The sequence below is a fragment of the Oncorhynchus mykiss genome, chromosome 24, assembly GCF_013265735.2.
Source record: "Oncorhynchus mykiss isolate Arlee chromosome 24, USDA_OmykA_1.1, whole genome shotgun sequence".
Taxonomy (NCBI): Eukaryota; Metazoa; Chordata; class Actinopteri; order Salmoniformes; family Salmonidae; genus Oncorhynchus; species Oncorhynchus mykiss.
The window spans coordinates 20,904,253-20,917,384 of NC_048588.1; the positions used below are offsets into that span (position 1 = coordinate 20,904,253).

Below are 13,132 nucleotides of genomic sequence, written 5' to 3' on the forward strand. Positions count from 1 at the left end.
GATTTTATTCTACTTTAGAATGTTATAGTTAAATTGAGACAATTTCTTCATCAGAATTACTGGTTGATTGACAAGTTATGACAGCATGCAACGTTGAATCTATGGTTGAATTATTCTCGTCATTGGTTCGTCCCGGATTGGATAGTTTGATTGACAGTTGTCATAGTAACAACTCAGGCCATCGCCATTTTGTCAGAAGGTTTTTTTGCGGATTATTTTCAAATGTTCTCCCTTCCCGCCGGAATAATGCAATCACTGGATATACCATTGACATTTGTGTTGAAAACAATGCGTCGAATGGATCGAATTTAGACAATTCAGAAGCAAATTATGTAGCATAGTTTAAATATATTTAGGGGGAGCCGCACTTGGTCTACCGGGCCGGTTCACTGCGCAGGTTTGGGACGCGCGCCATTTTGTGAAAATTGACATAAAAATTATTGTCCAAAATAAGCGTATATTTTAGGGCATGATATTTGTTTCATATTTTGGGGGATTTAGATTATTATTCGTTATGATTGCCTACGTCCGTGTTTCCCGTGGTGAGCTTGCAAGAAAACGGAACAATCTAAATGTAGCAACCTTTTATTTAGCTATTGAATTCCTAGCTACAGAATCTTGTTAGCTAACCTTAGCTAGTCAACAGCAGTAGCCACGTTCGTTTTGTCAACTAGCTAGCTAGCATACGAGCTAGTAGGCGCTAGTCATCAGCTGATGCTAGTCGTAGTTGGGTGGATAACTAATTTTGTTGGTTGGGAACGCATTTGATCGTCAAGAAGTTTTACTTGGCTGGCCAGTGGGGGATACTTTTCACCTTCGCGTTACGGGAATTGAGTTGACTGACTGCCACGGTTAACTTAGCCGACGATTGAGGGCGGAGAAGCTCAAGCTGGATAAGTTGCCCTATCATACAGGTTATTTGACTTTAAATGAAGATCGTGCCATCAGAGGTGAGCCCGTATATGAAGCTGACTATGTGTGTTGTGTAAGAAAGGTAGCTAACGTTACATGGGGTGGTAGTTTATTAGTTAGCTAATTATCTAGCTAACGATCAGCAACCATTGCATTGGCCGGCGGATGTCATCAGAATATCGCTAACATTAGCCAGTACAGATTTGCTAGCTAACGTTAGCGCTCTGGATCTAGCTACACCTAACATGTTTTAAACCTAGCTAGTGAGCTAACAACATTGTACCTTTAGTTGTAGCTAACGTTACGTCAGAGTGCTAACGGAAGTTAATAGCTAGCTAACGTTAAGTGTTTATGGGCATTTCTCGTTAGCTAGCTATGGTCGTTAACGTGCCAAACCTGTTAGAAAGGTGTGGGCAAGGTAACAGTAACAAGGTAGCCAGTTAACAATTCAGGCCCCATATCTTGCGTTATTGGCTTGCTAATAAGTTGGCAAGCTCGCCACATAGCTAGCTGGTCATCTAACGCGTAGCTTGCTAGTAGGCCCATACAGCTCGCTCGCAGAACACATCGTCACTGCAATCACTCTGGCGAGAGGAAACGGGTGGCTTGCCTTAACGTATCAAAGCAAGAAGGGTAACGTTAGCTAATGAGCAACCAAGCTAGGTAGTGTTTGTCATTGTGGACGAAGCCAGACTTTGCCGTTGACAATTCTGCTCTTGAGAAGGCTAAACTAAACAGATGATTTCCTTTCCAAATTCCAACCATGGCGAGAAATACTCCATCACCTGTGAGTAGTTGGCTAACAGTTGATAATTCCTTATTTTGAACTGATGACAGCCCGATTTGAAAGTGCAAGTATGTAACAAAACTGAGGGAATAATACATGTCTTAGGATAGACATAGTTAGATATGAAGATGCATACACACAATTCGTATTATAACGGTATATCAGTGTAACTAGGCCTGTGTTCATGTCTCGACTCAATAGCCAGAAAAGGAACTGTTCAGAAGACGGTCCTGAAAACGGGGAATGTTATGATCGTTTATGCTTTACAAGTAATTACCTTGTTTTTCCTTAGTGGAACAGTTGAATGCGTTATTTCTACTTTATATGCACTGTTCTGAAAAATTTAAATGGTATACAGTTTGTATTCAAAACACTTGCATTGCAATGTAGGCTTATACTGTATATCATATTTAGCAACCCTTCCCACACTGAAAATACTTCTGCTCACTGTCTATACATAGTGTAATATTTTATTTTATTAGTTAGTTGCTGTTGAGGCATTCGGGTCATCTTCATCACAGGCATATCAAGTTAATGGCTTTGACAATGAGTATAGACATTCTGAGAGGAGATCTCTAGTTTTACTAGGTCCAAAACAATGGTCAACCTGATTTGACCTGCTAGGATGGCGCCTGTCTCGGTGTGAACCATGTTTCTGAACTGTTCTTTCAAAAAGTAAACAGCTTTATACCTCTTAGATTTATATGGTTAATTGTCAACATGCCAAACACAATCTTTGAGTCATTGGTTCACTGAAATTAACCAGACTGACTGGGAAAATTTGATTTGTTGGATTGATTAGAGCTTTCTATTTTCTAGAGTTACAGAATGTGAATTTTACAATATATATATATTTTTTTTAAACATTGTGAGAGTCATCCTTTGCAATGTTTTGGTATTTTTCCTCCCTCTTTTTTCCACCAAAGTTTTTGTGCTATTGGAAAGTAGATCCCACCAGAAATGCACAGTCAATGATACTTATCTCTTTTTGTTCTTCATAGTGGGTTGTGGTTTGCTGCTGGACTCTCCTCCCAGGATGATATGAAATTTTACAGGAGACGATGCATCCAGGTTAGCTGCAATATCTGCAATATTTTCTCTTTGGTGGGGAGGAGGCAGTCTTCTGACAATTTGGAATTGGGATTACATTAAATGGAGTGAAGTTTAAAATAAACCATGGTGCACCTCAAGATGTCAGCCAAGAAAGTGGAGAAGAAAGAAATGCCAGTCATCCTTACAGATGAATCTTTTGTATTTAGTGAGCTTGGAAGGATGCTTCAACAACTGGCAAGCATTATTATTGAACAGTTATACAAAGGACAAGCGTGAACTGACCAGCCCCAGATATAATTATATAAAGGCCTATATAATATTAAATGTACAATATTACACATGTAATATAAATCACAATTTATAAGGAATAGTACTGTACTACTTAGAGTGAGAAACGGGGTTAGACTAGGCTACCTTATTTGATTTTTGTCAGATTCTGAGGTCACCCCCATGATCAGTTATACCTCATACATGTGTTATTATTGTATGATGTGTCAGAAATGGCATATTACAATTGTATAATTCTAAACTGGATTCTCCTGGAATGTAGCTACTGTACATCTTTATTTCCAAGGTTCTCCTAATAATATCTATCAGTCTGGATATATTTGTTCCTCCACAGCTGGGTCAGCTCTGTTTCTAGTGCTCTCAGATGGAGTGCAGGCTTTAGGCTGTGCTGCTATTTTGCTGTCAGGCTCTAGTGTACTGAAAGCGGCCTCTAAGTGTGCCAAAGTTCAATTTTATTTCTTGTTTATTTCTTGCTTTCTCATTGGAAAATGGGAGCCGCTCTGCCCTGGCAACAAAAGTAGGCTATTTGCATACTGCGTTGTGATTGGCCTGTGCATTGATGGGCTTGCCAAATCACGCTGTATCTCTGTGGTGATAGGCTATGCTAATTAGGTGCTGTTGCTGGGATTCTGAATAGTGGTTACTGTGTAACGCTAGTGAATTGTGTTGTCTGGTGAGATGCTGATAGATGAACAAGCTACGTAATACTTTTCTAATTTATTTTCACATAAAGAGAAGGTTGATTAACTACCCAGGCTGTATAAATATTGCATCTTTATTCCTGATCTAAAAGTACATATTCTATAGCCTCCCGCTGTTCTGACGGCACATTCTCATGGATGCTAATACAACAAACATGCTGTATATAATTTGAATAACATCGCTATTTAACAGTAAGAGTTAGGCCTATGTCTTCCTACTCATGTCAATTATATGAGAGAAATTACACTGACCGTAACATGTTAGTTAGAATTGACCAACATCCCATTTCGGATTTTCAGTTGATAATCATTGAGATTCATACTACATAGTAAAGGTTAAAGCTGTGTGCCTACATTTCTAGACCCCTTGATGTGGTATTTTAGATCAGTTTGTCACTGCAGGAAACCTGCCATTGATAGAGTAATCAGTCTGAAAAATCAACTTGATTTCTCACTACTTCAGGGAAAGTTTGTATACGTTTTTTAAATTTATTTATTTATATATATATATATATAAAAAAAAATCAGCATTAACTCATATCAATTTTGACTTATTTCAGGAGGAGAGACTTCAGCATGCAAACCTTCGTCCGTCCGGCTTGCGCCCTCTTTTTCTTTCCACGCTGCTGGTCTTCAGATGGCTGCTCCAATGCCCCATACGCACCAGCAGTACAGTGACCGCCACCAGCCAAGCACTGACCAAACTGCTGCGGTCCTACCGTACAGCGACCAGGCGCAACAGCTCACTGCCAATCCGGTATACAAGCAACCCACAAACCTCTCAATTTGTCATTCACTTTTAAACACACACTTGCCCAGTAGAAATCAGAACTTTAAGTAGCCTATCAGTTTGATTGCAAATTGTAAGAAAAGTTCATACACCTTTTTTTTTGTCTGAGATATTAATGCTTTTCTTGTGATTTGTTACAGAGGCACATGCCCCAGTGCTTTCGTGACCCTACTTTGGCTCCCCTGCGGAAGCTCTCCATAGACCTTATCAAAACCTATAAACAGATCAATGAGGTGAGACTGGTTTCTGCTGTTTAATGTACTGCAATTGCCACAACATAAAAAATTATAGTTTTGAATATTTTTCATGTAGTCAGTTAGATTAGGAAGTACATATTCTAATGTCTGTATTGCGGTTCTTTCCTGGACTCTAGGTGTATTATGCAAAAAAGAAGCGGCGGCACCAAACGGGTCAGGGTGAAGACTCCAGTCACAAGAAAGAGAGGAAGGTCTTCAATGATGGCTATGACGATGACAACTACGATTACATTGTCAAGAATGGGGAAAAGTGGATGGACCGCTATGAGATTGACTCCTTGATCGGCAAAGGGTCATTTGGACAGGTATACTTTTGTAAATGATTCAACATTATTCTCGTGATCACTTGTGTAGCTAGTGTGATTAAAACATAAGAAAATACAGTACCAGTCAAAAGTTTGGGCAGACCTACTCATTCAAGGGTTTTTCTTTATTACTATTTTCCACATTGTAGAATAATAGTGAAGACATCAAAACTAAGAAATAACACATGGAATCATGTGGTAACCAAAAAAGGGTTAAACCAATTAAAATAGATTTTAGATTCTTCAAAGTAGCCACCCTTTGCCTCGATGACAGCTTTGCACACTCTTGGCATTCTCTCAACCATCTTCACGAGGAATGCTTTTCCTACAATCTTGAAGGAGTTTCCACCTATGCTGAGCACTTGTTGGCTGCTTTTCCTTCACTCTGTGGTCCAACTCATTCTAAACCATCTCAATTGGGCTGACGTCGGGTGATTGTGGAGGCCAGGTCTTCTGATGCAGCACGCCATCACTCTCCTTATTGGTCAAATAGCCCTTACACAGCCTGGAGGTGTGTTGGGTCATTGTCCTGTTGAAAAACAAATGATAGTCCCACTAAATGCAAAGCAGATGGGATATCACAGCAGAATGCTGTAGTAGCCATGCTGGTTAAGTGTGCCTTGAATTATAAATAAATCGCTGACAGTGTTACCAGCAAAGCACCATCACACCTCCTCCATACTTCATGGTGGGAACCACACATGCAGAGATCATCCCTTCACCTACTCTGCGTCTCACAAAGACACGGCGGTTGGAACCAAAAATCGCTCATTTGGACTCATCAGACCAAAGGACAGATTTCCACCGGTCTAATATCTATTGCTCGTGTTTCTTGGCCCAAGCAAGTCTCTTCTTTAGTGGTGGTTTCTTTGCAGCAATTCGACCATGAAGGCCTGCTTCACGCAGTCTCCTCTGAACAGTTGATGTTGAGATGCCTGTTACTTGAACTCTGTGAAGCATTTATTTGACCTGCAATCTGAGGCTGGTAACTCCAATGAACTTATCCTCTGCAGCAGAGGGTCTTCCTTTCCTGCGGTGGTCCTCATGAGCGCCAGTTTCATCATAGCACTTGATGGTTTATTTATTTTTTATTTTACCGTTATTTAACTAGGCAAGTCAGTTAAGAACAAATTCTTATTTTCAATGACGGCCTAGGAACAGTGGGTTAACTGCCTGTTCAGGGGCAGAACGACAGATTTGTACCTTGTCAGCTCGGGGGTTTGAACTTGCAACCTTGCGGTTACTAATCCAACTCTCTAACCACTAGGCTACCCTGCCGCCCCGGTGTGCGACTGCACTTGAAGAAACGGTCAAATTTCTTGACATTTTCTGGATTGACTGACCTTCATGTTTTCCAAGTAATGATGGACTGTTTCTCTTTGCTAATTTGAGCTGTTCTTGCCATAATATGGATTTAGCCCTATTTGGTGAAAGACACTCTTCTGTATACCACCCTGTCTTGTCACAACACAACTGATTGGCTCAAATGCATTAAGAAATTCAACAAATTAACTTTTAACAAGGCACACCTGTTAATAGAAATGCATTCGAGGTGACTACCTCATGAAGCTCGTTGAGAGAATGCCAAGAGTGTGCAAGGCTGTCATCAAGGCAAAGGGTGGCTACTTTGAAGAATCTCAAATATGATTCCATGTGTTATTTCATAGTTTTGATGTCTTCACTATTATTCTACATTGTAGAAAATAGCAAAAATATAGAAAAATCCTTGAATGAGTAGGTGTTCTAAAACTTTTGGCTGGTACTGCATGTGTTGGTGTTTTTTCTCTCCTTGTGATTGCTGTAGGTTGTAAAAGCGTATGACCGTGCAGAGCAGGAGTGGGTTGCCATCAAGATCATCAAGAACAAAAAAGCTTTTCTCAATCAAGCTCAGATTGAAGTGCGTCTCCTAGAGCTCATGAACAAACATGACACTGAGATGAAATACTACATAGGTAATGCACTCTAGTGCTTGTCTATTGTCCAAGCCATTATGGAGTACTGTTATGTTTTACACATACAGGAGAGATTGGTGTATCAGCCAAACTTGACTGGCAGAATGTTTATTTTTCCTATCATGTAGTTCACCTGAAACGTCACTTCATGTTCCGGAACCACCTCTGCCTGGTGTTTGAGATGCTCTCGTACAACCTATATGACCTGCTGCGGAACACCAACTTCCGTGGCGTCTCTCTCAACCTGACCAGGAAGTTTGCCCAGCAGCTTTGCACTGCGCTACTGTTCCTGGCCACGCCTGAGCTAAGCATCATCCACTGTGACCTGAAGCCTGAGAACATCCTGCTGTGCAACCCCAAAAGGAGCGCCATCAAGATAGTGGACTTTGGCAGCTCCTGCCAACTGGGACAGAGGGTATGCTAATCTACTACTTATTGTCTTGGTCCAAAAGAGTTTAACCTTGTCTTTCACAAGTCTAATTTCTTGCATATGTTCTGTATACCTCTGATGTATATTCTGTTCTCAAGCATTTAATGCTGATATCTGTAATGTTATCTTTAAGAATGGGTTGTGATTTATTATTTTTGTCCTTCCTTAGATATACCAGTACATCCAGAGTCGTTTTTACCGCTCCCCAGAGGTGCTGCTGGGCATGCCCTATGACCTGGCCATCGACATGTGGTCCCTGGGCTGCATCCTGGTAGAAATGCACACCGGAGAGCCCCTCTTCAGTGGCGCCAACGAGGTACAGTAGGCTTGACTGACTAGCTGGAGATCTTTTTAAATGTAGCCAACTCTGAGTAAATTAATTTGATACACGCAATTAACATTAATCCATGGCATTATTTTGTTCTGTTCTATAATTCTCAGGTGGACCAGATGAATAAGATAGTTGAAGTTCTAGGTATCCCCCCCAATCACATTATGGACCTAGCCCCAAAAGCCAGGAAGTTCTTTGAGAAGCTATCAGATGGCACATGGAGCGTTAAGAAGACCAAAGATGGCAAAAGGGTGAGTGTTCTGCGGTTCCTCTCTCAATGTGGTGTCCTAACAGTGGCTTTTGGTAGTGTTGTGTATTTGAGTTCAAGTACCTGACACCCCCTCTGTCTCTTCCCCTTGTCTTTCCTCTGAGCAGTATAAGCCTCCAGCCTCTCGAAAGCTCCACTCCATCCTGGGTGTGGAGGCCGGGGGTCCAGGTGGCCGGCGGGCGGGGGAGTCTGGCCACGCCGTCGCTGACTACTTGAAGTTCAAGGACCTGATCCTGCGGATGTTGGACTACGACCCCAAGAGCCGCATACAGCCCTACTACGCCCTACAGCACAGCTTCTTCAAGAAGACGGCAGACGAGGGGACCAACACGAGCAGCAGTGTGTCTACCAGCCCAGCGCTGGAGCAGTCCCAGTCCTCTGGAACCACCTCCAGCACCTCCTCCAGCTCCGGTAACACTCCCTGGCTCAATTGACCCTCTTTCTCTCATCGGAATATTGCGGTTGCGGGCTCATATCTCAAAGTGGTGCCTTTTCAGTGCACTGGTGGGAAACCCAACAGTTGATGGTGCTTAAAAAATATATACTATTTTAAACCTTTGCTAGGTTGTCATTTTTTAGATGTGGTGTGATGGGCTGAGGTTGTGCCCTTGTCTCTCTCTCTTGCAGGAGGATCATCTGGGACAAGTACCAGTGGCAGGGCAAGGTCTGACCCCACCCATCACCACCTACACAGTGGAGGGCACTTTGGGGCAGTGCTGCCAGCCATCGATGGTGACACCCTCTGTCCACAGGTGACATGTCTTTGTCATTCATTTGAAGAAGCTAATTAATCAATAGACAACCTGTTGTAAGTCCTAATGTAGTCAATATTATTTAAATGCACTGGGAATGTAATGGTATGACATTTTCCAAGTAGCATTTGCCAAGAGTATTGAAATTGACATTTTAGTCATTTAGCAGATGCTCTTATCCAGAGTGACTGAGTTAGTGCATTCATCTTAAGAGCTGGGTGGGACAACCACATCAGTCATATTAAGTACATGTTTCCTCAAAGTAGTTATCAGCAAAGTCAGAGCCAGTATGAGAGATGAATTGATTTGATTTCTGTTTCTGTGATCCACTGACAGGCAAGAAAGACTTACCCTCCCCCATTGGTGAGGGGAGGCGGCGTTGGACCTGAGCCAGTGGCCGGAGAGACCCACCCAGTCCAGGAGACCACCTTCCATGTCCCTCCTCAGCACCCCAAGGCCCTGCACCCCCACTCCCACCCCCATCATCACCATGCGCAGGTGATGGCCACAAGGCCCCGGCCACGGCATTACACCTCTCCCACACACAGCGCCTCCACACAGGACTCCATGGAGGTGGTGCATGGCCATCTGTCCATGACCTCCCTGTCTTCCTCTGCCTCCTCTTCCTCCACATCTTCCTCTTCCACTGGGAACCATGGCAACCAGGCCTACCAGCTCCGCCACCTGCCCTTTGGGCATCACGGCGGGCTGAGCATGGGGTTGGGCGCCTTCTCGAACCCCCGGCAGGAGACGGGCATGGCCGCCCACCCTGCGTACCCCATGGGCACAAACACTGGGCCGGCTCACTACCTACCAGAGGGCCACCTGGGCATGAGGCAGGGCATGGACCGGGAGGAGTCTCCCATGACTGGAGTGTGTGTGCAGCAGAGTTCCATGGCCAGCTCGTGACTGCACTGACATTTGGCTGTGTGTTCCCCCTGTGCGTCATTTTTAAGGTGGTGTTTTTTACTACAGGTGTGTCGAACTAAAGCTGCTCACGTCAGAAGGGAGATATCACTGAACCGCTACTACAGAGAAGATCCTTTGTTAAAAGAATGTGGTTTCCGTTTTTCCTTTGCAATCATTACACATAGTAATGTTGCAAAATAACCATAGTAAAATTGAGACCTCCATCTGCCATTTCACAAAATTCATGTAACAAATAACCACCGTCTGGTATTACGTGGCAAAATCTTCTGGTGAGCATTGGGGATACAGTTGGAAGCAGTTTTACAGGTAGCTGTCAGTAATGAATTGCTAACACCTCTTATTTAAAACTGTGGAATTTCTGACATTTTTGTTCCACAGTTGTTGATTGTTTTACCCTTTTTTTAAAGTGAATTGTCACAAAAGAGCTGCTTTTAAAACATGTAGCTTGACCAGGAGGAAAGTGTTTGCAGTGATATTTCGTGTTGTCTGTCGGTATTGTGTAACTCTGTGAGAGGGGAGCACATAGCAGTGGAGTTCCTATAGCGTGCGCTGGCCCAGACAGTGGAGGAATTACCCTGCAGGTGGAAGATGTTGAGTGGGGAGGTTCTGAGGGGAGCGCTACCCCCATTAAGTCCAGGGGCCCGGTGAGCTGGGTCCGGCCTGGCACAGACGAGAGATTGGCTCTGGAGAAGAAAAGGATCCGGCGAAGCGCGGGGAAGACTGGTTCAGTCAGTGGCTGGTTCTCAGATAACCCTTTGGCCTTACGACTCATGGACTTGGAATGGGACGGAGCTGGACATTATCATTTGAATTAACATGGCTTTCCTCTATTTTTTTTTCTCTCTAGACAGCCCTTAATTCTTTAAGGAGAATAAACATAATAGAAAAAGGTAATTAAGAATAATTTCTGAGGCCTTTCTCTACAAAGATTTCTTATTAATGGGGCCCCACATTACAGGGTCTTCTTGTACACACCAATCTCCTAAACATTACTTCCTCAAATCTTGTTCACAGATTAAGGATTTCACAGTGGAAAGAACTATCTTTTCCAGAGTCCCTTTGCTTACCACCCCCCCAAATCTGCATGTAGTTCCTCATCTGAACGCCTGCACAAATTCTCCATCTTAAACGGAAACTGAAAAGAAAAACGAGTTAAGTGACTGCCTTTTTTCCTCCTCAAATTATGCTGTGAATTTTACAATAATTTATTTTCCCTTTGGATATTTTTTATACCAAAGCAGTTGTTTTTAAAGCATATTAGGTGTCTGTAACCAATAATGTAGCAGTTCACCACTTTTGACTCCGTTTATCAAGATCTTATTTTAACGTCAATACAAAACAGCAGCAATATATTGCTCTAGCAAAACTGGAACCCGTTGTTGAACTTAGCTACCATATATTTTAACAGTTAAGGTTGCAATGTTTTACCAAACCTGTTTCCATATTATTTGGTTGATTTTAATTTGTGGAGTCTCTCTTTTAACCTTAGTATGTTTGGTGACATTGGTAGTTACTCTGCAGGCTCCAGAGTAGCATAATTAAAAGCTCATGGTTCAATGGAGACAACTGCGTTCTATTTCTGCATTTTCCCCCACGTATACTATTTTTAAGGGTTTCGCTGCCTTTCATACATAATTTGGTTGACATGCTAGCTACTGCCATAACTCAAGACTATTTTAGTTTCATTACCCTGGCAGTGTACAGACAATTGTTTCAAAATGATTTGGCAGAGCACCTTGTGAGCCTGGTCCTATTCAAATGGAAAGCGTGCCAGCAGCCCTCTTGTCCTGAGGATGATGCTCAACTTAGGCAGACATGCATGTCCGTAGAACTCGACAGTAAATCAAATACATGTTTCATTCAGTTTATTTTATATCAGGGATTTTGAAGTGCTTTTTTTTTTCTTTTTTTTTTTGGTCATCTCTGGAAAAAATAACAAGACCAAAGTCCTGCTCATAACAGCCTTCTTAGTTAAACACACACAGACCGCAGGACACCATTCTATTGTCATCATAATTCAGGGGAGAGACCATCACAAGGACAAATCATGTTTGGTATAACCACAAATGCAAAGCTACCTGTAATGATATTTTGATTTTATCTAAATGTTAAAATTATAATCACAATCATTTTTCATACCCCTCATGATTTTTGAGATTCAGAAATTGACAGTGGTTTTGCTGGCACTCATACTGGTACTAAACATTCCAAAATAAAGGTTAAAAAAAAATATTTAAAAATAATAATAATAAACTTGAGTGACTCTTAAGTGTGAGCCTGTTTCAGATCATGCTGAATGACCTTTGATCTAGAGCAGTTGTCATGACATGCAGCCCCTTTTTAATAGTTGAAATAGAATTTATGTATATATTTATATTTTTTAATAAAGGAAGTATAGAACTCACTACCTTGCTCCTGCTGGTATGATGATTGTTTGTCAATTTGGTGACCATTCAGTGGCAAGATCTCAGTTTTCTTAGTCAGTGGTGTATCATGGTCTCTGGTCAGAGGTACTTGACTACATCAGGACAACACTATGAGGTAGGGTTTGAATCAAACAGGGAAAGCTATATCTTCAAACCTTAATTTTCACAGGGTATATTGTAAGTGCATGTACATCCACAAACCTTACATTTTGGTTGTATGAGAAGCACATGGTGGAAAAAAAGTGGTTCCATTTTCAATAAGGCTGTTATGTTTGGGTTTCACACATTTGAGTACTTGTTGACATATCCCTCACCCTACAGAAGCGCAAGTCCTCAGATTTCATTTGAATATCTTTTCCTTCATTTTTTTTTTTTTCATCAATTTTTGTACATGTAACATGCACTATAAAACTGAACAGCATGGGGAAAAGGATAAGTCCATGTATCCACAGATTGTAAGATCTAGTCAAGACTTTGCTGTGTATATGACAATGCCCTTTGTATTATATTAAGACAGTCTTATGTATGATATATAAAAAGAAGTTAATTGAACTGTTGTGAGCCTCTGTTCCTCAACTTATCTTCACACACCAATATGTATTTCTTCCAGGAATACACTGTCTATTGTCTCAATGCTATTTATACCTGCACAAATACCAAATAAATTATCATGATAGTGGACACTTTTCTGCTCAATAATAATAATTGTTTAACACCATAACTCCTTTGTGTAGCCTATAATTATGATTCACACTCAAAATATACTGATCAGCACAACAAACCGGCAACGTTATCATACTAGTGTTGTAAGAAAGCCTGAGTGATTCTCTCCACAACAGCAAGCTACATGTAATGGGTGTAGTAGATGAGATGTATTATGATTGAAGTGACCTTATGAACTCTTTATCAATCGTCAAATTATCACGAGGGTTTTCTAATTTTATAATCAT

General features: G+C 41.6%; 1 protein-coding gene across 4 annotated transcripts; it reads left to right on the forward strand.

The window, feature by feature from the left end:
• The first annotated feature begins 159 nt into the window (after window positions 1-159).
• Window positions 160-12,861, forward strand: LOC110503980 (dual specificity tyrosine-phosphorylation-regulated kinase 1A). 4 transcript variants are annotated; one of them, XM_036961465.1, is made up of 12 exons: window positions 161-950; window positions 2,701-2,770; window positions 4,302-4,498; window positions 4,672-4,764; window positions 4,905-5,093; window positions 6,898-7,045; window positions 7,174-7,460; window positions 7,645-7,791; window positions 7,917-8,057; window positions 8,182-8,485; window positions 8,702-8,826; window positions 9,163-12,861. In XM_036961465.1, exons 2-12 carry the CDS (start codon window positions 2,761-2,763, stop codon window positions 9,733-9,735), a joined length of 2,214 nt encoding a protein of 737 aa, XP_036817360.1. In that variant the 5' UTR covers window positions 161-950; window positions 2,701-2,760; the 3' UTR covers window positions 9,736-12,861. The 4 variants fall into 4 exon arrangements, with proteins under 4 accessions (XP_036817361.1, XP_036817360.1, XP_036817359.1 ...); XM_036961464.1 differs by lacking the exon at window positions 161-950 and adding an exon at window positions 960-1,699 and having other exon boundaries at window positions 9,163-9,735; XM_036961466.1 differs by lacking the exon at window positions 2,701-2,770 and having other exon boundaries at window positions 160-950; window positions 9,163-9,735.
• Window positions 12,862-13,132: the final 271 nt, after the last annotated feature.

Bases quoted from the DNA above. Each gene is read 5' to 3' on its own strand.
- LOC110503980 (XM_036961465.1), top strand. The intron at 4,765-4,904 runs GTGAGACTGGTT...CCTGGACTCTAG, and splicing joins CCTATAAACAGATCAATGAG to GTGTATTATGCAAAAAAGAA. The intron at 7,046-7,173 runs GTAATGCACTCT...CCTATCATGTAG, and splicing joins TGAGATGAAATACTACATAG to TTCACCTGAAACGTCACTTC.